At 54.3% G+C, this 23,418-nt stretch overlaps 1 protein-coding gene across 3 annotated transcripts in view; it reads right to left on the reverse strand.

Annotated features, from left to right (window-relative positions):
- Positions 1 to 619: 619 nt before the first annotated feature.
- PIK3CD (phosphatidylinositol-4,5-bisphosphate 3-kinase catalytic subunit delta) overlaps positions 620 to 23,418 on the reverse strand; it is a 65,098-nt gene continuing 42,299 nt past the window's right edge. For all 3 annotated transcript variants that reach the window (XM_006145368.3, XM_027770644.1, XM_006145369.2), the window contains exons 3-24: positions 16,542 to 16,714; positions 12,674 to 12,902; positions 12,369 to 12,598; positions 11,806 to 11,985; positions 11,332 to 11,481; positions 10,820 to 10,909; positions 8,891 to 9,112; positions 8,082 to 8,178; positions 7,859 to 7,989; positions 7,469 to 7,519; positions 7,216 to 7,383; positions 7,009 to 7,130; positions 6,641 to 6,784; positions 6,360 to 6,459; positions 6,028 to 6,206; positions 5,821 to 5,933; positions 5,543 to 5,621; positions 4,794 to 4,961; positions 3,804 to 3,927; positions 3,474 to 3,619; positions 3,003 to 3,135; positions 620 to 2,018 (exon numbers count right to left, since the gene is read on the reverse strand). In XM_006145368.3, the coding sequence (XP_006145430.1) occupies positions 1,881 to 2,018; positions 3,003 to 3,135; positions 3,474 to 3,619; positions 3,804 to 3,927; positions 4,794 to 4,961; positions 5,543 to 5,621; positions 5,821 to 5,933; positions 6,028 to 6,206; positions 6,360 to 6,459; positions 6,641 to 6,784; positions 7,009 to 7,130; positions 7,216 to 7,383; positions 7,469 to 7,519; positions 7,859 to 7,989; positions 8,082 to 8,178; positions 8,891 to 9,112; positions 10,820 to 10,909; positions 11,332 to 11,481; positions 11,806 to 11,985; positions 12,369 to 12,598; positions 12,674 to 12,902; positions 16,542 to 16,682 (3,135 nt within the window). In that variant the 5' untranslated portion in view covers positions 16,683 to 16,714 and the 3' untranslated portion in view covers positions 620 to 1,880. The remainder of the gene's footprint in view (positions 2,019 to 3,002; positions 3,136 to 3,473; positions 3,620 to 3,803; positions 3,928 to 4,793; positions 4,962 to 5,542; positions 5,622 to 5,820; positions 5,934 to 6,027; positions 6,207 to 6,359; positions 6,460 to 6,640; positions 6,785 to 7,008; positions 7,131 to 7,215; positions 7,384 to 7,468; positions 7,520 to 7,858; positions 7,990 to 8,081; positions 8,179 to 8,890; positions 9,113 to 10,819; positions 10,910 to 11,331; positions 11,482 to 11,805; positions 11,986 to 12,368; positions 12,599 to 12,673; positions 12,903 to 16,541; positions 16,715 to 23,418) is intronic.

Here is a 23,418-nt window from a genome sequence, read left to right on the forward strand (position 1 = left end):
GACGCTGGCGGCTGTGCTGTGTAGTGTCGCCCCCCATGTCCCGTCCTGTAGCTGCTCCATTAGACGGTGATAGACGCTGACGAGAGGGGACGTCCTCCCGCCAACCGCAGCCACCATGCACCCTTCAGACGTGTGTACCGATGATAGGCCCGAAAGTGTGTATGCTACAATAAAGTTCTGGTTCTAACTCCAGCCCAACCCGGCTTTTGTCCTTTGTTTTGTTTTTCATTCTCGCATTCCCTTCTTTTTGAGCCAAGGACATAAGAACATAAAAAGGCTTTTATTTCCTTCCACTGCTTTGCCCTCCCATTTCAAGGTTTCAGAGCGCTGGTCTCAGCCTGCCTCAGTGATTCCGAACTTGCCTTCCCCGTACACAAACACGTAACGATGTAAAAAAATAGAAAAGGAATCTCTTGCCAGGCACAGACTGTGCACCCAAACCACAAACCTCCGTGGCTGTGCACGGTGTGCAGGGAGCACACAGACAAGTGTAAATAAATAACACACGGACACGCGGCTTTTCCTATTTCAGAACAGGCGAGGTGGTCTGATGAATCTCAGCACTTAGCTGGGAACAAGTGTGGCCGCCGGCCACCGCCGGCCCATGCACTGCTTGCGGGTGGATCCCTGACAACTGGGACTTGGCACCTGGGCTGCTGAGGGGCAGCTCCTTCTGGTTCTGGTGATCTTGGAAGAGTTTTGAGAGGTCAGCAGTGTCTCCTGGTGTAGCCTGAGTCAGCTGCCGGTACATAAGGGTCACCCATGTGCTTCTGTCGGGTCACTGGAAAAGTCATGGTGCATTTTTTGCATAGAAAAACATGTCATGTCTTTTCCGACAACCCAACAGAAGCCCAGATTCCTAGCAGCTCTAGAATGGGCTTTGGAAGGTTGGGATAGACCCAGAAACCTGCATTTCTAAAGCTGCTCAGATCCAGGCCTTTGAGAGCCCTAAGGCCTGGTCTGGACCATGTCACACTAGAAACTACTAGAGAGAAAGACTCCCCCACAGCCCCTAGTGCTCACGTGTCTGCTCCCTGGTTGCTCCCAGGTTCTGCAGGGTGATTATCTGGGGATCTGGCCCTAGCCCTTATTTAAAGCCTGCTTTGGGAGGCAGGCAGCAGGTAACCGCACGGACTCTGGCCTGCCTTCGCAGTGGCATGTGACCAGGGTGAGCCAAGTCAGACTCGCGTCGGGAAGACCAGCCCGCATTATACTGTACGGTGTGTGGACCCGGCCTCCCTGCCTCTAGGTTCAGTACGTGGCTGGCTATGATTTTCTTACCCGCAAAGTCACTTTATAGCAGAGAGGTGAGGAAATTCTCGTACCCAAGTCACTAGGAAGTGAGGAGCAGGCACCCCTGAATGTTGGGGCACCCAGGCTTCCTCGGGGAGCTGCCCAGGACGTAGTCAGTAGAGGCTGTGCAGGTGGGCCACACGAGGTGGCAGGGCTGAGCTGGAGATGAGGCATGCTGTCTGGACAGTCAGCACCAGGGGCCTGCCGGGGGCCAAGTCCCAGACACTCTGGCTGGATCCAGGGAAGACGCTCCCCAGGACAGCAGTCTTTGCAGGCTCCAGAACAACCAGCTGGAAGACTCAGGTGACAGTCCTCAGCTGAGAGCAAGGTGCAGCCTCGAGGGGCCCGGCTGTCTCGCCAGAGCCCGAGGCAGGTTGCGGACACCGGCATGCCGCCTCTCCCCGCACAGAGGGTGCGTTTCCGTCTATGGCTGTTTAGTTCCTTAAACATTTCAAGTCATAAATAAATAACCAGTGTAAACAAAAGGCAATTGTGTGGGTTCTTTCCCATGAGGTGCAGTTCAGGTTTTGAGGGCTCTTTGGGGATGGCCGACGGTACCCCATCTCAGGCCCAGGGCTGACGGGCCGCTATTGCCTGTTATCTTTGGACACGTTGTGGGCCAGCCAGTTCACTTTGGTTTTCCAGCTCTCCCGGAGGGCTTCGTTGAACTTCACTCGGAAGTGCTTCAGAGCCTCCTCCTCCGTCTTTCCCAGTGCCAGAGAGTCCTGAGACAGTAATCACAGCAGGGTTAATGCTGGGCCTCGGCCCTGCGGGTAAGTGCCTGCTGCCTCTATGCTTCTGCCTCTGGAAACCTATTTATTTGCTTGTGATTTTCAGGCCACTGGGTCCAGGACCTGAACTGAGGTCAGCCATGTGGGAATCCAGTGTCTTAACTACCATGCCCCCTGCTGCCCCTGCCTCTGGATATTTAAAATGCTGCTGAGAAGAAATGCATGAAGGGGGACCAGCAGGTTAAGGTGTTAGCCTCGCATGGGGCTGATGGGGTTTAAGTCTCAGACTGGGCATGTGTGTGCACATCGAAACCCTGAGAGGACGATGGAGAAGGGATTGTGGTGTGGCCATAGGGGACCGATTTTTCACTTTCTCTCTCTCCGTCTCTCTTGCTCTCTGGCAAGCACATGTACCCTCTGGCACACACACTCACAAAATGCATGAAGGGAGTTAGGAGATAGGCACTCCACACCTCCCTGGGAAGGTTTTTTATTCCGAGACATCCTACAGAGGCCAGCAGAAGGCCTTCTGACCCCTCCTCAAGGCAAGACACCAAGGCTACTTGGCCCAGGCCTCAGAGACAGGATGGAGCTGCTCCACTTGGCAGGAATTGGGCAGTGGAGGCTCCCTGGCAGGTGTCTATGGCCCCCGACCCTCCCTGCTCCACTCCAGCTTCTCATAAACTGAAGACACAGGAAGGAAAAGCATCTCTTGAAACCTAGAGGGACCATACCTCATCCAGCCTACTCGGTGCACCTGTGGAAACACCTGCAACCCGAGGACAGGTGACTAAAGGTCACAGCACACGTGCAACCAAGCGGGGCCAAGCTCAAGTGGCTCATTGCTGCTTGGGCCGCTTCCACCAGAACCGTACTGGCTCCGGGTTCAGGTTGGGAAAGACCTGGGGAAGCCCTTGGTGACTCCTGGCCTCCTGCCTGGTGGGGTCCTGCCTGGTGCGGCCCTGCCCTCGCATGTACCTTGAGATACTGGATGTCTTTGGAGCAGCTGAGCTCAGGCAGGCCTGCCGCCCGCATCAGGGCAAAGAGGTGGAGGAAGAGCAGCCCGTGGCGCCGCAGGATGGTGTAGGCTCTCTCACAGTAGCCCCGGAACCTGCGGGGGAGACAGTACAGCTGAGCCGACGCTGGCCTGCCCCTCCCCCAGAGGACAGCTCCCCCACAGCGCCTGCCCTGGCCCTGGACATGGAGTAGTGAAGCCTCAGCCCCCTCTCACTCTCCTGCTACGTGCCCCGCATGCCGTCTCCCCACAATGCCCACAAAGGACGCTCCTGAGAAGCAGGACGTGTCTCAGATCCATCAATCCGGGGTGGGGAGCCAGGCCTGAGCTGAGAGCCGAGTCCCTGCTGTCCCTGCACACTGCCTGGAACCTCTGCCCTGTCACCTGGGGCCCCAGGCACCGAGGGGGATCTCTTGGGTCTGAGGTCCCCTCACCTTTCAAATTTCTCACTATTATTCGTCTTTCCCTGCTGAATCACATGGACAAAGTCATAGGTGAGGATGAAGGGCACTCGCTCACGGTTGATTCCAAACTTGGTCTTGAAATTCCCCAGGAAGTGGCCAAAATCAATGTGGAACAGCTAAGGGGAGGGAAGGAAAAAGACCGAGAAGGTGTTTGAAGGAAAGCAGTGTGGGTCTGAGCCTCCACGTCGGGCAGAGGCAAGCAGGCTTCGGGGGCAAGCTACCCTGCAGCCATGTGCCTGGCAGGAAGGCCACCAGGGCCAGAAGGCAGGCCCGGGTGGCAGCCACCAGCACGGCCCCTACCTGCCCGCTCTCGCGGATCATGATGTTGTCGCTGTGCCGGTCGCCGATGCCCAGCACGTACGTGGCCACACAGTAGCCAGCACAGGAAAGGGTGAACTCCTCAATGGCTCGGTCCAGGGTGTCGCTGGGTGGGGAAGATGAAAACTCATGGCCATGTTTTGCAGCTTTCTCCACCATGGAGTGGAGTGCATTTCCCCTCCCTTTGAATCTGACCCTGTGACACTCTGAGCACTAGAGAAGACAGGAAGCAATGCTGGGTTTTATTTCCAGGCATCATTCCAGACTCCAGAGTTTGAGACGTCCTGCACATCCTTAATTTCCCACTTCTCCAACACCATGGAGGGAAGCGGAGGCTGAACTACCCTCCCACAGAGAGACTTGGCTGGTAGCTGATGCACAGGGGCCATCTTAGACTCGCCGGGCCCCAAGTGCCAGAGGAGAGCAATCGCATGAGTGAGTCCAAGCCAGACCAGCAGAAGAGCAGCTCAGCTGAGCCCAGCTCAAGTGCAGACTCATGAGGCAATAATACATGCTTATAGTGGGCAGCAGGTGGCCTGGTGAGTAAGGCGCTGGACTCCCACATGGTTGGCCACAGTTTGAGTCCTGGACCCAGCAGCCTGAACATCATGCCAGGCACGTGTTCATGCATGCCCAAAATCCCAGGAGGAGAATGGAGGAGAATGGAGAAGGGATTGCAGCATTAGAATCCCCCCTGGGGGGATATCCTCTCACTGTCTCTCTGTCTCTCTTCAGCAAGCACACCCGATAGCAAAATCCTTAAAAATGAATGAAAGCTTGTAGTTTTAAGGCCCTAAACTTTGGGTGGTGTTACACAGAAATAGGTGGGGAACAGAGACCCGCCTCACCTCAACTCAGATACGGTAGTCCTTGACTAAGAGACCGTCATCAACCTTTCCCCTCACCTTTGACTCTACAGGTCAGCCCCTTCCACACTGGGTAGGAGAGAGCATCCCTGGGCCTGAAACCTACCCAGGGTTCTTGGACTTGAGCCAGTTGAGCAGGGCATCCTTGTTGAAGGCGGCTGTGGCCGCCATGTTGCTCTTGTTCAGCTGGATGTTGGCGATGGTGTCTGAGTGAAGCACCACTTCAATGAGGCCCGTGCGGTCTCCAGTGGGGAGGCAGCCATAGGGGGTCATCCTAGGCATGTGGGAGGAGAGACAGGCAAATGCCATGATCAAGGGGTGTCCCTGGGGCAGCTTGACTTCAGGGAGCTGTATGTACCCAAAGATGTCACAGGAGACGCTGCCGCTCAAGGTGCTGAAAAGGACGGCTAAAGATGCCAGGGTGGAGGGATGGCGTGCTTCCTCACTTTCTCCTCTCTCTCCTCTTTGTACCTCCACTGAGCTCATGCACCTCGTAACAAAAATAAAAAAGATGCTGGGGCTCAGACATCAGCACCAGCGCCCAGATTCGGGGAGCACCTTGGCTGGGCCCATGTTTGCTGGGAAGAGGGCAAAACAAGGTGCCCGGACGAATGCCAGGATGGGGCGGGAAGCCAGGGACCTTGGGCACAGGAAACGACGGAGCGGGACAGACGCTCAGCACCGCGAGAGGCCACGCTCATCCTGTCTCCCGATTGCCTCCCCTGCCGTGGTTTTAAACTGCTCCCTGCTCTTAGGACAGCCCTTCCCCAGCTGGGGTGGGAGCAGCTCTGACAGGGGACCCCTCCCAAAGGGACAAGCTCCCAGCCGGGTGCAGACACACGGGGCCTCCCTCACCTGAGGTCCAGGCCCTCCTGCTTCCACAGGATGTCCATGAGCTGGATCATCTGCAGAGTCAGCATGTCCTGGCGCAGGTCTGGACCACCACGGGCCGCAAGGAAAAGCAGGAGTTTCTGGTGGGTTCTCCTCTCCCAGTCAAGCCCGGGCTCCTAAGTCCTGAGACCCTGTCCTCCCTGCTCGCCCTCCAGGACCTCTTCGGGAACCCCAGGCAGTGCGTGTGGCATGGGGAGCCAAGGCCTCCTCCACAGGGTCCGCCCCAGGCTGGCCTGGCTCACCATCCCCGTTCTTGAAGATGATGCCCACGCTGCCATCACTGCCCGCCTCCTCGTTGCTGTACATGATCCACAGCGGCTTCATCTTGGAGTCCATGAAGGTGCACTGCTCCACACTGTGGGCCAGGGTGGCTGGTCAGTCAGCAGGGGCTCCCACAGGCCTCCCGAGGAGTGGGAGGGGCCCTAGCGGGGTGCAGGTTTGGGGCTCACCAGACTTCAGCCAGCAGGGTGCTGGGGTCGAGGGGGGACTGCAGGTGGGAGAGGGCCTCCAGGTAGGTCTCCTGGCGCATGCATAGGTGCATCAGCTCCTTGGTCTGGGGCTTGGTGGTCTTCTGGGAGCTGACCTTGACGAAGTCGTTCAGGGCCTTCAGTTTGCTCAGTGCTTCCCCCTAGTGGGAGAGCAGGAGGCCAGCAGTAGGCAGGCCAGGAAGGGGCAGGCATGAGCCTCCATCCAGCCAGGTGACTCTGAAGGGGCCAGGGCTTGACCCAACCTGGCAGAGGACCCCAGCCTGGGGTAGGGGTACAGGGACCCTGATTCTCACCTGCTTCATCAGCACTTTCATGTGGTGGGTGCTGCCCCTGCAATAGGCCTCCATGATGAGGCCAAAGCGCAGGGCCACTGACGGGACGTGCATCTCAGAGCTAGAGGGAGGAAAAGGAGCTAAGCCTCACCGGGCAGGGCCACTCTGCCACTCCCCAGCCCAGGAGGCACAAGCACCCAGGCCTGCTGAAACAAGAGGCCAGCAGGCACAGTCTTCCCCATGGCCTTCCGGAGAGACGCAGGGCCGGGATTCCCGGGGAATGGCGGGGTGAGTCCAGCTACCGGAGGTGCCAGAAGAGGAAGTGGCCGATCTTGCGGTTGGCCAGGGCCCGGTCCAGCAAGAATTTGGTCAGCTCGCAGTCCAAGTAGGACTCGTACTTGAGAACCTGCACCAGCTGCAGCAGGTACTGGAAAAGCTCGTCGTCCCTGTGGGAAGGAAGGCCGGCTGGGGCCTGGAGCCTCACGACTGAGGATGCAGGGTTGGGGTCAGCAGCTAGCGGGGGCAGGGCTGGAGGGGGAGCCCAGCCTACACCGGGCTGGCCACACAGAGGCTCAGACCCCAGCCAGTCTTCTTTCTGGGTGGTCAGAGCAAAGCTGCCCTCCTGGGGAGGAACCATCATCCCCAGCGCCCAGCCCCAGCCAGGACTCACGTCAGTTTCCGCAGGGACTTGATGGCGAAGGAGCCCACGTGGCAGTCGGGGAAGCTGAAGTCCAGCAGCTCCAGGGCGCTCAGGACGGGCAGCTCGGGCCAGGAGCACAACAGGTAGAGCATCTGGGGTACCCGGGGTCAGGGTGATGGGTGGGCCGAGGCTGCCAGCCCGACTGCAGCTCTGCCCTGGGTGCCCCGCCCCACCCACCTGGGCCACATCCTCATGCTTGTTCCACTTAGTGACCAGCAGCAGTCGGGCCAGCGCCTCCGGGAAGTGCTCCTGGACTTCATGCCGCATCTTCCACACCAGGTCCTTCTCGTGCTCATATAGCTCCCCAGACCCCCGCCGCTCCAGGATTTCCCTCAGCTGCAGTTGCTGAGGAGCCACACAGGGGTGAGGGCTTGCTCCCCACCCAGGTGCACACCCAGCCTCATACCTGCTGCCTGTGGCCCCCGCTCACCTCCTCCTCAGTGAAGCGCCCGCGCTCTCCGGGCCGCCCCAGCTCTAGGATCTGCAACAAGAGGCCCAGCTCTCAGTGCTCCAGGCCAGGGCCAGCCCTGGAGGGTCCTGGGGCAGGGGGTCTCCATGTTTCCTGGGTGCCTGTCCTGTGCACCACAGGGCAGCTAGCAGCATCTCTGGTCTCTACCCACGAGAAGCCCAGAGCATCCCTCCACTAGCGGAGACAACCCACACGTCCCTGGCAGGCAAAATGGGGCAGCGGACGGTGCCCAGTGTGGCTGGGGCCGCTGTGTGAAGAGCTCAGAGGCAGGGCCAGGAAAGTTCCTCGTCGGCCCTCGGCCTTAGGCAGGGCAGGCCTGGCCCTCGGGGCTGTAGCGGGGGGCTCACTGACCTTCTCCAGGGCAGGGTAGTACACGGGGTGGGGGGCCACCTCGGGCAGGCAGATGACCAGGGCGGCAGCACTCTCCGTGTTGGGGTTACTGCGCACAGTACCCGTGGGGTTCAGTAGCTCCCCTTTCTCATCTGGACACAGGGACGGAGGGAGTTGTATGGGAACGGCCATCTCTGGGGCCCTCACACGCCCGAGGCCTCTCCCTGCTGGACCCGGGGCCGACCTGGGACGGACGGCCACATGTAGAGGCAGCGCTCCCCGGTCTTGAGCTGGTCCTTGTAGTCAAACAGCATGAGGTTGGCCCAGGCGATGGGGCAGTCCTGGGACAGGACACAGGAGGGCAGGTCAGCCACTTCTGGGCCTCCACTCGATCATCTGTAGAATGGGTCCAGCTTCCAGCCGGCCTCCCTGCCCTTACCCAGACCTCCCGGGGGAGAGAGAAGCCTCGGGTTCCAGCTAAGGTCTCCCAAATAGAAGACCTTGCTTGGGAAGGGGGAGGACCCACTGCTTCCTCTTTCCTGGTGGGATCCCAGTGACAAAGCCAGCAAGGTCGGCCACCTTATTGTCCCCTCTGCTCCTGCCTATATCCCCCCCCCGGCTTCTTAAGAAACCCCTAAACCTCCCAGAAAGCTGGCCCAGTTCAGCTCTGTGTGAGTCAGCATGACCGAGGGGCCTGTGACTCAGCGCCCAGCTACTATGCACCCCAACCCCAGTCAGTCGCTGACCCAGGCCTTTCTGCTCCCACCGCGACAGTGTCTGTCCTGACACCCCAGGGGGATGCCTCCAGGTTCCTGCAGGACCACAGGCCCGGGCCAGAGATTCCAAGTCAGTCTGCTCAGGAGCCAGGCCCCTAGAGCGGCACTCAGGCAGGGCCAGTGCCCAGACGGAGACGGGCAGCACAGGCCCACCTGGGAGCCTCCTGGGTGCGGGGTGCTGAGTGGCCCTAGCCCCAGCCCCAGGAACTGCCTGGGCCCAGCAAGTGGCTGCACTGGCTCTCTGAGGCCAGGCTCCCTCAGGGCCGGCCCTACCCACCGCCTTCTTGGACTTCTTTTTGGTGGCACGAGCCTTCCTGGTCTTCTCGATGACGGCATAGAGGGCGAAGCAGAGCCGGGCCATGCGAGGCAGGTCACAGATGTTGATGTCGAACTCCAGCCGCTGCTTCCACACGGGCTCCGAGCACACGCTGACCTCGCAACTGGACACCGTCTTGCACAGCATCTCGTTGCCATGGAACAGCCCAGCCTGCACCACCAGCTGGGGGAGCGTGCCAGTGGGTGAGGGCGGCAGAGACCCAGCCCCTCTCCTCCCAGGCTCCTTCCACCCCACTGAGGGCTTCAATGGCATGCTTAACTATCTTCCTTGAGCCAGCCTATGGCCTAGTGGTTAAGGGATCCAGATCCCACAAGGTCAACTCGCAATTTGAGTCCCAGACCCGGTGGCTTGAAAAACCAGGATTTTGTGTGTGTGCGTGTGCGCACACACAGGAGGGAGAGATGGAGGAGAAGGCATTGTGGTGTGACCACTCCCCATGGGAGGTGTTTTCTCCCTCTCCCTTTCTCTGGCTCCCTCTGGAGAGTGCATGCACCCTCTAGCAAACTAAAAAAAAGGCCTCCTTTTCTCTGAGTCTGAATCCCACTTCCCACATGGAAAAAGGTGTCTGAGAGAGGACAGCTAGTGTCCGGAGTGGGACAAGAGGCCATGGGGTGAGCAAGGACCTCCTGGGCTATGCATGGGCATCCTGGCTCAGCCGCCTTGACTGTGGGACCTCAGGAATTCCAGGGGCCCTTCTGGCTGTAATATCCTAGGGCTCCCTTTACTTCCCAGAGTCTTAAGAGCCCCACGTTGGTGGGAAGGGTTTTCCCTGCGCCGCCTGAACAGCCTGTACCCTGCCTTCTCCAACGCCACGCTGACAGCTCACTCAGGAGCCCTCTGATACAGCCTTCCACGGCTCCTGCCAGGGAACCCAGACCTGCCCTTCTTATACAACTGCCCCAATAAAATGTGCTTCAAGGGGCTGGCAAGTGGCATGGTGAAGGAGCTCCCACATGACTATGGTTCAAGTCCTGGACCCAGTAGCTTGCTTTCTCACTTTCCCTCTCTCTCTGGACAAACTAAAATAATAATAATGATAATGGCGGGAGAAAAAAGGCCTACCCCATATAGCTACCATAGGGAGCCAGATCCCACATGGCTGATTACGGTTTTAGTCCCAGGCCCAGCAGCTTGAAAAACATGATAGGCACAGGTGCATGTGTGTCCCAAATTCCAACAGAATGGAAAAATGGAGGAGAAGGGATTACAGCATGACCACGTGCCGTTAGGGGGTGCTTTCCCCCTTTCTCTCTCTGGAAAGCATGCATGTCATTTGGCAATTTAATAAAATAAAGTACCCCAGGAAAGAGACCCAACTTCTGTGGACCCAGGTATCGCACCCGACAGACGGGATAATGAAACCGACACCTCACGGGCTGCTCTGAGGACTGACAAGATGTGGCAGGTGCGTGCGCCTCGAAGAGACACTTGCGCTCGACCCTGTCCTTGCAGCACAGAGGCGAGCTTGGTCCCCAGGGGCTGAGGCGCCAGCTGCTGCCTTAGGAATGCCAAGGCCCGGTCTCTGTGGGAGCCAGTGCCTTTTCCGTGCCTGGCACTCCTTCCAACTCTGCGGTTCCCATATCCCTGGCCTGAGCCTGGCCCCACAGCCTCCACCAAAGTACCAAAATCGAATACCCAGAACTCCACTAGGCCCAAATTTCTGCGAATCGGCCTCTCTGGCCCGCTGGCCTCTCCCCTCCCCCCTTCCTGTTTTGAAGCAGCTCACAACCACCCCAGGCAGGGAGGCTGGGTAATGTGGTCAGGTGGCTTTCGCGTGAACCCCCCTTCTTCCTCTGCCGCCCCTCCAGGCCACAGCCACCTTGTTTGTGCAAAAAACACCGGCTCCCCACCTGCCCTGGGAGCCCCTACCTTCATCCGCTCGTCTGCGTTCACTTTGCTGCCCTGGATCAGCTCGATGCAGAACGGCTGCTCCAGGGACCACAGGGACACGGAGGACAGCTGGGGTGGGGGAGAGGGCACCCTGAGCTGTGCCTGGGCAACCTGGCAAGTGACCCGAGGCACAGCTCACGGCTGCTGACGAGGCCCACAGCCTCACGGGGTGGGTAGGAGGGTCCCAGGCCTGTGGCCAGGCTCAGGCACCGGTCCTCAACACCATTTACTACCAGGACCTGCCACGTAGGCACCTGGGGACCGGGCACCTTGAGTTCTGCAGGGAAGAGTGGCTGCGAGCAGGCCTGCCCCTGGGCAGTTCGGACAGGCTCTGCCTGGGGACGTCAGTCATGCTGGCTTCCTGAGCTCAAAGCCCCACCTCTCCACATTGAGAGACCAAGGGTCCACAGCCAGCCCGGGGCACTGCCCAGTGAGTTCTGGGGTTGGACAGAGGGTGGAAGGAGGGACGGGTGGGGGGGAAGGCACCTCACCTTCTTTACGGGAACAGGGGGCGGTTTGGTGCGAGGTTTCTGGACTTGGGGGGCAGGGTTGCTCTGCTCGTCCCGCATGGCGAGGATGGAGGAGGAGTGGACCATGGTCAGGTGAGGGGTCTGCCCGCTGTGCAGGCAGCTGCAGATGTACTGAGACAGGGTGCATAGTGAGCCGCTGGCACGGCCGCCCCAGCCGCTCCCTGGACAGCTGGAGCCTGGGGCTTCACGGTTGACCACAGCCTAGCCCAGGGCCAGGAGTGGGGGTCTCCTGCTAGCTCTTCCTGTACCCACCCACCTCCTGAAGAGGGCTGCCCTCCTTGTGCTCAGAGAGGGTCAGCACAGCAAAGGGTTGCTCTCGCTGTGACCCCAAATGTCTGGCTCATTCGGCTCAAAAGGGGCCCAGAGACCAGTTCCCCACCTGACCTGGGCCTTGGTCCAAGGTGAGGGTGTGGGGGCACAGCAGCAGAGCCTCACCTGGAACTGGCAGAGGGGGTAGCTGCCGTAGAGGTACTCATGCCTCCCATTCACTTGCAGCGTGTAGTCCTCGGGCTGCTCCAGCAGGGGCTGCCGGAATACCGTGGCCTTCTTCCGGAGGGCGCAGGCCATCAGTGCCAGGGGCATGTCCTTGGTGGACACCTGGAAGGTGAAGCTCTCCTGGCAGGGAGGAGGGAGGGTCAGGCCTCTGCCCCCGAGGTCCCTTGAGGTGCTGGGACACAGGGACAGGGGTGCCTGTTTGCCCGTATTAGGCAGCCCGACCCCCGAATGGGCGCCCACAGGGCAGGGCGGAGGGTGTTCACTGACTCAGGGCCATGCCTGACACCCAGAAGGATTTTTGCTCAATGAACGAATGGACCAGTGGCCAATGCCATTCGGCCATTCTGCCTCACTGAACAGCCAAGCCCTTCACGTGCCCGAATACCCAGCAATATCATCTGATGCTCCCAGGAGCCGGTGAATGTGAGGGGCCTGGACTGGGAGTTTCACCCGTGGCCGCAGCAGAAAGGCTAGCATTCCCAGGACCAGGACCCCAGGCTTACCTCACTGCCTTCAAACTTGACATTGACCAGGAGGGCGCGGTTGGGGCCCCGCAGGGTGCTGGCCCTCAGGCTGGGTGCTGAGGGCTCCAGCTGCAGGGGGAAGCTGTACTGCAGCCAGGCCTCCCAGCCCAGCTGCTGCCGGCGGGCCGCCGCCTCCTCGCAGAACTGGCGCATCTTGGCACGGAAGTCGTTCACCTCGGGGTCGCGCAAGGAGTCAAATTCGTGGAGGCCTGAGAGGCAGGAGGAGCTGAGTGGGCAAGGGGGCAGGCAGGGAGGCCGGGCGACGTGGGCGATGTGCAAGGTACCTTTGCCGATGAGGAGGCTGATCTGGGAGTTGATGAGCTTCTTCACACGGTCACCCTCGCGGGCCACCAGGCGCAGCACCGGCAGGAAGGGCTGCACATCGCACAGCCGCCGCTGCTCGTCCTCCAGCTCCTGCTGCTCCGCCGTCTGGTTGACGCAGGTGAACACGTAGGCCTCGGGGTCGCTGAGCATGTGGAACAGCGGCTCATACTGGGCGCGGTGCCACAGCACCTGGGGACAGTCACAGACAGCCTCTTGTTGAGACGCACGGCCACCCTGTGGTGGAAGGCTGAGGCCCGAGGAGGGCGGCCTCCACCTCGGGGTCCCACTGTGCGTGCCCTCTGTGGAGAGCAAAGGCAGACAGCAAGAGCCAAGCCCTCTTAAACCCCTTTGGGGGCCAGCAGGTGGTGTAGTTGGGGCTCTGGACCCCAACACCATCTGCTGCAGTTCGAGTCACCCCAGCCTCTTGAAACTCACGCCGGGCACATGTGCGTGCATGGTCAAAATCCCGAGAGGAGAACGGAGGAGAAGGGATTGTGGCGTGGCCATCCCCGCTGCAGGTGATTCCACCTCTCTCTGTCTCTCTGTCTCTCCAGCGAGCATAGCACAAGTGTCCTCTAACAAAAATCTCTCTTTAAAACAAAAACAAAAACAAAAAAAGAGCCCTGGGCCACTGACCACGTGGGCGACAGACTTCTCACTGCTGCCCTGCTGGGTTGTCAGGGATGGCCTGGGACCTGGGGCTAAGCAGCAAGTTGCAGGGCTGCTCCTGCCACAGCCTTCCAAGACATACCTGGACATGACCTTCAGGCACCTCCTAGCTAAATGTTCTGGGGTTCATCCCGATTTTGTTTTTCTTTTTAATTTGCTAAATCTCGAGATTTCATCAGAAAGAGAGAGAGAGAGAGAGAGAGAGAGAGAGAGGGAACGTGAGAAAGCATCCCCCCAGGGACATAGTTGTGCCACAATCTCTTCTTCTGTTTCTCCTTTCAGGGTTTGAGACACGCAGACACATGTTCCGGGCCGGCCCTTGAACTGTACAGTCGGCCATGTGGGATCTAGTGCCTTACCCACCATGCACTAGTTGGCCTGCCCCCCGATATTTATTCAGTGGCCATGAATTCCGTGTTGAACACAGTAAACGGCAAATAAAACTGCCTGCAGACATCCGGCTGAGGCTCAGCGCATGCCCTGGGTGTGAGCTGCCTCCATCGCTGCCCTTGGGGGAAGCAACGAGTCAGGCTTTAGGACGAAGGCGTCTACCACTGAGTCACAGAGAAGACGGGAAAGGAGGAAGGAGCCCAGTGCTGGCACCATGCGGATCGGCTGGGGGTGGTCGGTCAAGACAACGGGATGGCCCAGCCATGACAGAATCTAGGGAGACGTGTCTGTACAGGAGTGTGTGTGTGGAGGGGTCTACAGAGCATCGTTAAGTGGGGGACAACTCAAGTTGCAGAATGGCAGCTATAATTTGAGCCCATTTCCACCTTAAAAACAAAAACAAAAAAACATGTATTAATTCATATAACCCAGAACTTGGCAAGCTACAGCTGGGCCAGTGCTGGCCCTCTGCCTGGCTTGTGCCCACGGCCGTGCCCATTCATTTAGCGGTCACCCATGCTGCCTCTGCCCTACCATGGTGGCCGAATCCTCGGGGCAGGTGACAGAGCCAGCCAGCAACGCCTACATTTAAAACATGAAGAAACTGAAACCAAATTGAGGTGCATGGTGAGGCTGCAGGGACTACTGCATTTTGGTTTCTTCAGTTTTGGAAAAAAATTTTCCCCCAGAGAACACATGTGTTCACCAGAGACAGAGAGAGGAAAAGTGAGAAATCATCCCCCAGGAAGGATGGCCATGCCACAATCCCTTCTCCTCAGATCTCCTCATGAGATGTTAGGCATGCACACATGACCAGCATGATTTCCAAGCCACCGAGACTCAAACCATGGTTGGCCATGTGGGAGTCTACCACTTTAGTCACCGTGCCACCTGCTGGCCTCTGCAGTGTTGGAGCGTTAGCAACATGTACAGTAGTTCTGTAAACAGAAAATTACTATTGATTTAAAATGATGTTTATATAAAGTTAAAAACAAGAACAGAAAGTTAACCCAGGACAAAAAGATATTAAAGTTCATAACATGAATCATCACAAAAAACAACGCTGCATGCCTAGAAGAGAGAACAGGACATAGCCAGCGCATTAAGGCAGTTGTCTCATATGATTGAGTCAGATCAGCTCTTCCTCCTGTTTTCATATTTTCCTCAATTTTAATGTGCTCATATTACTTTTATAATGGAAAAAGCAAGCAAGTAAGCAAGAAACCAACCTTAATTTTTAAAGAAATCTCCCAGGGAAAGAAGGAAGAAAAGACAAGACAAACTCGAGAATGACCCGTTGCTTCTCTATTATCCCTGCTTCCAGTTAGAGCTGTTAAAAATCTGGGTTGTGGGACCAGCAGTTAGCGCAATGGCTATGTCGCTGGACTCCCACATAGTCAACCGCGGTTCGAATCCTGGACACGGTGGCTTAAACTCACGCCGGGCACATGTGCGTGCGTGCCCAAGATCCCGAGAGGAGAATGGAGGAGAAGGAATTGCGGCATGATCATCCCCCCCCCCGGGAGGGTGATTTCTTGCTTTCTGTCTCTCTGTCTCTCTCTGTCTGGTGAGCACACGCTCCCTATAGCAAAAACCTCTCCAAAAAAAGGAAAAAAAAAATCTGGGTTGTAGCGCTGGCAGGTGGCATGATGGTTAAGGTTATGGACTCCTACATGGCCAACTGTGTTTGCGGCCCAGACTGGGCAGCTTGCTTTCTCTCTCTCCCTCTCTCTGTTTTTTTTTCTGGTCAAATTGAATAATAATAAAAAATTAAATTAAATTAATGATTCTTTTTTTTTTTTGGAGAGGTTTTTGCTATAGGGCGTGTGTGCTTGCCAGACAGAGAGAGAGTCCAGCAACATAGCCATTACGCCAACTGCTGGTCCCAAATTAATGATTCTTTAAAAAAAAAGCATGGGGGGAACCAGCAGTTAGCGTAATGGCTATGTTGCTGGACTCCCACGTAGTCGACCGCGGTTCGCATCCCGGACCCGGTGGCTTAAAACTCACGCTGGCCACGTGTGCGTGCGTGCCCAAGATCCCAAGAGGAGAATGGAGGAGAAGGGATTGCGGCGTGACCATCCCCCCTGGGGGGTGATTTCTCACGTTCTGTCTCTATGTCTATCTCTGTCTGGCAAGTGCACACGCCCTATAGTGAAAATCTCTCAAAAAAAAAAAGCATGGGTTGCTCCCTGGCCTACTGGTTAAGGGAGCCAGATTCCATATGGCAGACCATGTGACTTGAATTCCGGCCTCAGAGCTTGAAATACACACAAGGTGCATGTGCATGTGTGTGCACGCCCCAAATCCCACAGGATGAAGGTCTGAAAGGGCAGGGATTGCAGCATGCTTTTCAGTACTGCAGCTCAGTAATCCGTCTTGAAAAATCTTGCAACAAAACCAAAAACTCTCTGCAAAGATAATGTTTACTACTGTAACAGTTCTAAAGACAAAAGACCTGTGACGCTCTTGTGTGGCCTTGGGCAGAGCATGGGTCTGAAAATGATGGCAAAATCCTGGATGGAATGAAAGCCCGCCTGAAGCCACTGCTGTAGTCTAGCCTAGTAAGCAGTAATCTAGTAAAAGGGGACATGCATAGCTAAGGGCGGGGCTCAGTGGACGTAACCACAAGTTTTTAATCAACTCCTGATCGTTATTTTTATCCTTTAAAATTTGCGTCTGAGTATTCCAAGTCTGAGAAACAATGAGTCTGTCTCTTACTCTCTGAGCACCAATGTCTGCAGACCAGACTTGAAATGGAGGTTGTACCTGCTTGATGGTGCTGAGGTTGGCATTGCGGGACACGGGGAAGTTCAGGTAGATCCCTGTGGGCAGCAGGAAGTCAACCGCCACGTTCTGATTCTCCTCCTTGGTCCAGAATTCCATGGGGCAGTCAACCCCAGGGGGCATCCTGCTTGGTTACTGCTCGGACACCGGCTGTCCTGGGAAAGAAGCAGAGGCAAAGTGAGCTAGGTCAGGCACGCTGGGTGAGCCCTCGGGAGGGACCCCTTAAAAAACAGTCTGTTGAGATCTTAGGCAGCAGGAGGCTCAGGACTGCGTCTGGGCACGTGGGCACACGAAGTGCACCTCCCTCAGGGCCTCCCCTGCCCAGGGTGGCTTATGGCTCCTCCCACCCCAGCCCTGTGGTGCGTGTGCCTCTCCTTGCAAGGGGACATGGCCTCCCTCATGGCCATGCCCAGTGAGCACAGGCACACAACACACCCTGGGGGGGTCCATGGAACAGATCCAGACCAAATATTTCCTTGGGAACATACACATCTTGGGGGCATCCTCGAGGACAGCTTGGCACAGAAGGGAGGTGGGCAGAACCACTGGTCAGACACCCCAGAGCTTGAGCAAGACCGAAGGCTACAGTTCTTTGAAACATTTTAATCAGAAACCAAATGGTTTTAAAATAGCTTTGGCCATCAATTTGTTGAAATACCTCACTCAACACCCCCCACGAAAGTAACAAACAGCTCAGATACAGTCCTCCTTGCCCCCCAACTTCTCCCACTTCAGGTCACTACCTCCTGGAATCTGATTGTTTATCATTACCATACATGTTTTTATACTCCTATTATACTAATATGTATCCACAAGCAATTCCTAATAGTTTAGCATTCTTATTTATTTATTTTTTTTGAGAGGTTCTCGCTTTAGGGCACGTGTGCTCACCAGACAGACAGAGAGAGACAAAGAGACAGAAAGCGAGAAATCACCCCCCCAGGGGGGATGGTCACGCCACAATCCCTTCTCCTCCATTCTCCTCTCGGGATCTTGGGCACGCATACACATGCGCCCAGCGTGAGTTCTAAGCCACCGGGTCCAGGAAGCGAACCGTGGTCGACTACGTGGGAATCTAGCAACATAGCCATTATGCTAACTGCTGGTTCCCGAGTTTAGCATTCTTTAAAACTACATGAATAGGGGCCACCAGGTGGTATGGTGGTTGAGGCACTGGACTCGACATGGCCAACTGTGGTTTGAGTCCCGGACCTGGAGGCTTGCTTCCTCACTTTCTCTCTCTCTCTCTCTTTCTCTGGTGATAGAAAATTAAACAACAATAATAAAATTAAATCAATAATTATTTTTAAAAAGGAAACAAAGAAAAAAAAAACTGCATGAATAGCTGAACCAGGCAGTGGCAACCTGTACACAGGAGGGTCCTGGGTTCAGGTCCTAGAATCTCCTTGAGCAAGTTGAGTGCACAAGTGTATGTGTCCATGACCCAGGCTGGCTGAGACTGGGGGTGTGCTACAGCATGTGGACCCCATTGGGGTGCCTGTCTCTCTCTATAGTGGAAGAGAGAAGTAAACTTTAAAAAAATAACTATGTAAATAGTGAGTCTTCTGCAGCTTGCTTTGGCCAGTCGGCATGATGTTCCGCACTTTTTCATGAGGATACATGTAGCAGTAGTTGATTCATTTTAACTCTTGCCTGGTACTCTGCTGTGAAAAGAAACCACAGTTTATTTACCCTGACTCTTGATGAAGACCCCAAATGTTTCTACTTCCCTGGTCGCTACACACCAGTGCTAAGATGTATATTTCCACACACATCCCCCTGTGTGGCTGTGGGCATGTAGGAGAGTGTTGTCCAAGAGAAAAACATACAATGTGAACCACACAGGAGATGTCACAGTTATTAGGAGCCACATGAAAAAGCAAAAAGCCGGGGGGACCAGCAGTTAGCATAATGGCTATGTCGCTGGACTCCCATGTAGTCAACTGCGGTTCGAGTCCTGGATCTGGTGGCTTAAACTCACGTTGGGCGCGTGTGCATGCGTGCCCAAGATCCCGAGAGGAGAATGGAGAGGAAGGGATTGCAGCATGGCTATTCCCCCTGGGGGGTGATTTCTCGCTTTCTTTCTCTCTGTCTCTCTCTGGTGAGCGCAGGCACCCTATAGCAAAAAGGCATCTCAAAAAAAAAAAGCAAAAAGCCTGGGTATAGACTGGCCCTGTAGTGCAGTGCTTAGGGGCAATGTTTGAGGAGTTGGATTCCTCTTGACCTACTACAGTTCAAATCCCAGCCCTGGAGGTTTGAAAACCACACCAAATGTATGCACATGCATATTCCAAATCCTCACAGGAAGGAGAGATGGAGGAAAGAGGACTGCGGCATGACCACACTTCACTGGAGGGTGCTTTCTCTCACAGACGCAGGTAAAATGAAGTTTCATAATATGTCTTATTAACCCAGAATATCCAAAAGATGGTCATTTTGGCAGGTTTAATCAACATACTGTGTTGTTGGAAAAGTTATGACACATTTTGGCATAGAAAAAACATAGAAAAATATGAAATGACCTTTCAGGTGACCCAATAGAAAAATGACTAACGAGTTAGTGTAAATTCTTTTTTTGGTTTTGAATCTTTGAAATCTGATGTTCATTGTACACTTAGAGTCCACTGCAATTTTATTTCTAAATTTCATCAGAAATACTTGATCTTACTCCACTTGTGGCCTAGTTGCTAAGGGAGCCAGGTCCCACATGGCTGACCGAACAGTTTGAATCCCGGCCCAGAGGCTTGAGATATATACAGCCATGCATGCCTGCTTGGCCCAAATCCCAACAGCACGGAAAAATGCAGAAGAGATTTCAGCATAACCGTGCTCCACTGGGGGATGCCTTCTCCTTTCTCTCCCTCTCTCTGGCAAAAACAAAACAAAACAAAACAGAAAACTTAATCTCTGAGACCAGGAGGTGGTGTGGTGGTTATGGACCCCACATGGCCAACAGCAGTTCCAGTCCTGAACCCAGTGGCTTGAAAATCATGCCGGGCACAGAGTGAATGGGTGCCCAACATCCCAAGAGGAGAACGGCAGAGAGGGAACTGCGGCACGGCCATCCTCCCTGGGGGGTGATTTCTCACTTTGCCTCTTTCTGCCTCCCTCTGGTGAGTACATGCACCCTATAGCAACACCTCCCCCCTACCCAGCAAAACAAACAAACAAACACAAAATAATAATAAAAAAACTTAATCTCTCTATGTAGATTTCACAACCGACAGGGACACAGACTCATGTTGTTGTAAATACAGTTAAACCTTTTTCAATAAATAAACCACATATCAGTTAACTTTTTTCCCCCTTTATGAGGGAACAGGAGAGAGAAGAAAAGGACAGTGTTGCCATTTTGTGATCCTCTTGTCCCGGTCTCCCAATTAGCTACGACTACAGGTGTGTGCACGGCATGTTAAGGTCAGCCTGAGAATTGAACCTGGACCTCCCATGTGGTCTCCAGATTCCCAAGTAGGGGCACTACTCAAAATCGAGTCCCACTGCATCTGGGACTCGATTTTCAAGTTTAAATTATCGTCCTGCACAGCATAACAACATTTTCGTCAACGATGGACCACATCTATGGAGATGGTCCCTTAAGCTATATCATCTATGGAGATGGTCCCTTAAGCTATATCGTCTGGGGCCAGCAGGTGGCAGGATGGTTGGGGCACTGGACTCCCACATGGTCGACCACAGTTGGAGTCCTGGACTTGCTTTCTCACTTTCTCTCTCTCTCTCTGGTAGATTAAATAATAATAATAAATATAATTAAACAGTTAAAAAGAAGAAGAAGTTTATACCATCTAGCCTCGTCAGAGCAGGCTATACCATGGGGCTTGGTGTAAGTATTCTGTGATGCCCACACAATGATGAAACAGCCTAATGACACATGTTTCAGACTATAACCCTATTGTTAAGTGATGCATCATTATCATTTAATTTAAATAAGTTGTCCTAAACTTCCATTGCTCAATCAGTGCCCATACGTCAGTGTTTAGGAGCCACACGTGGTGTAACCTGAGAGAGGAAGCCACGTCAGTACCTTCACCCAGTGCGAAGCTGTCTCATGGCGCCCGTGAGTAATTACAGCTGCGACGTGTGCGGTGCTTAATCACCATGGCCTCATCGACGAGTAAAACACCAAACGACTCATTTTTGTCAGTCTGGTAGGTATAACATGGTTTCTTACTTCAAGTTGTGTTTCCTTAAATATCCATAAAATGTCTATATATTTTTTAAGTTTGCTATAGGGCACATGTGCTTACCAGAGACAGAGAAAGAGAGAGAGAGACAGAAAGTGAGAAATCACCCCCGGGAGGGGGGGGGACGACCATGCTGCAATCCCTTCTCTTAGGACTTTGGACACACATACACACACACCTGGCATGATTTTCAAAGCCTCCAAGTCTGGGACTTGAGTCATGCAGTTGCCATGTGGGGTCCAGCCATCTTAACCTCTGCCCCATCTGCTGACATAAATGTTTATCTTCTGCAAACACTCTGTTTATAACCTTTTCCTGTGAGATTAGTTCTTGTTTTCTTATTAGTTTGTAGGCCTGTAAATGTATTCAACATTTGGTTTCTTTATTGATTAAGTGAGTTGGAAATATCATCTAGCCTGAGACATGCTTTTTTTTTGATAGGTTTTTGCTATAAGGCGCATGCGCTCACCAGAAAGACAGAGACAGAGAGATAGAAAGCAAGAAATCACCCCCCGAGGGGATGGCCATGCCACAATCCATTCTCCTCATTCTCCTCTTGGGATGTTGGGTATGTACGCACACACCTGGTATGAGTTTAAGCCACCGAGTCCAGGACTTGAACCACAATCGATTACATGGGAGTTCAGCGACATAGCCATTACGCCAACTGCTGGTCCTGCATGAGATATCTTTTCACTTTGTTTAAGGGGTGTGTGTGTGTGTGTGTTTTAAAGGGAGAGGTTTTTGCTATAAGGAGAGTGTGCCAAAGAGACATAAAGTGAGAAATCAACATGGAGTGGAGGGCGCCCATGCCACGATCCCTTCTCCTCCACTCTCCCCTCGGGATTTTGGGCACACACATAAACGGGCCCAGAGTGAGTTTTAAACCACTGGGTCCAAAACTTGAACTGCAGTGGGCGATGTGGAAGTCTGGTGACACAACCACTATGGTGTCTTTTTAATAGTGCAAATTTTAATGTTGATTTGGCAAAATATAGCAATCTTTTCTTTTTTCTTTAAACAAGGGGGAGTCTTTGAAATGTTCATGGCAAATGCGAATTATGAGAAAAACTTCAGAATTCTTTTGTGCCAACGTAAACTTAAAATGAAATTTTCTACAGGCTTTTTGAAGTACTCTATGCTTTCTTTTGTTGTTGGTTTTGTTTTTTGCTTTGTTTTGTTTTGCTATAGGGCATGTGCACTCGCTGGAGAGGGACAGAGAGAGAAAATGAGCAATCATTCTCCAGGGGGGATGGCTACACCAAAATCTCTTCTCTTCTGTTCTCCTCCTGGGATTTTGGGTACATGGACACAAAGCCCAGCAAGTTTTCCAAGCTTCTGGTCTGGGATTCACTGCTCTGTCGGCCACACAAGGTCTAGCTGCCTTCACCACACTACTGGGATCCTAAAGTATACGATGTTATGTCATTTTTATTCTTTTTTTTTTTTGGAGAGATTTTCGCTATAGGGCGCGTGCGCTCGCCAGACAGACAGAGAGAGACATAGAGACAGAAAGCGAGAAATCACCCCCCAGGGGGGATGGTCACGCCGCAATTCCTTCTCCTCCATTCTCCTCTCAGGATCCTGGGCACGCACGCACACGCGCCCGGCATGAGTTTTAAGCCACTGGGTCTGGGACGTGAACCGCGGTCGACTACGTGGGAGTCCAGCGACATAGCCATTACACTAACTGCTGGTTCTCTGTAATTTTTATTCTTAAAATCCAAACCAAACCAAAACTGTCCACCTATCCTACATATTCTCCTAGATTTAAGTGACTTTTTAAAATAATTGAAATAAAATGTTTAGGTTAAGAAAGTTGTTCTTGGGGGACCAGCAGTTGACGTAATCGCTATGTCGCCGAACTCCCATGTAATCGACCGCAGTTTGAGTCCAGACCTGGTGGCTTAAACTCATGCTAGGCATGTGTGCGTGCATGCCCAAGATTCTGAGAGGAGAATGGAGGAGAAGGGATTGCGACATGACCATCCCCACTAGGGGGTGATTTCTCGCTTTCTGTCTCTCTATCTCTCTCTGTCTTTCTGGTGAGAGCACGTGCCCTATAGCAAAAACTTCTCCAAAAAGAGTCAAATCCTGCACGGCTAACCACAGTTTTGAATCCCAGCCCCAACAGCTTAAAAAACACACAGTGCACGTGTGTTTGTGCGCCCCAAATCTTGATGGAGTGTAGAAATAGAGAAGGGACGGTGGTGACCATGCACCACTCGGGGAGTTCTTCCCCCCATCTCTGTCTCTCTCTGGTGAGCACGCAGGCCCTCGCAATAGAAAAGAGAGAGTCATTTTGACCACACCACTGGCCCAGCCCAGCCGTCTGGGTGTAGAAGCGCTCTGCGACACAGGACCTGCACAGCGCCCCGCGTCACCCTGTGCTCCCACACCCCCTGTCAGCGTCCACTTCCTCTGAGTGTAAAACCACATCCTACTTTGAGTTCCTCTTTCTGAGAATGGCCAAGCAGAAACCTTGTTTTTGATTCAAAATGTGAGAGACAGGAATCCCAGAGAATCCATTTACACTGTTGTGTTTGTTTTGTTTTTTTTTTTTTGGGGGGGGGAGAGGTTTTTGCTATAGGGCGTGTGCGCTTGCCAGAAAGACAGAGAGACAGAGAGACAGAAAGCGAGAAATCAACCCCTGGGGG

The sequence above is a fragment of the Tupaia chinensis genome, unplaced genomic scaffold (assembly GCF_000334495.1).
Source record: "Tupaia chinensis unplaced genomic scaffold, TupChi_1.0 Scaffold000146_1, whole genome shotgun sequence".
NCBI classification, from domain to species: domain Eukaryota; kingdom Metazoa; phylum Chordata; class Mammalia; order Scandentia; family Tupaiidae; genus Tupaia; species Tupaia belangeri.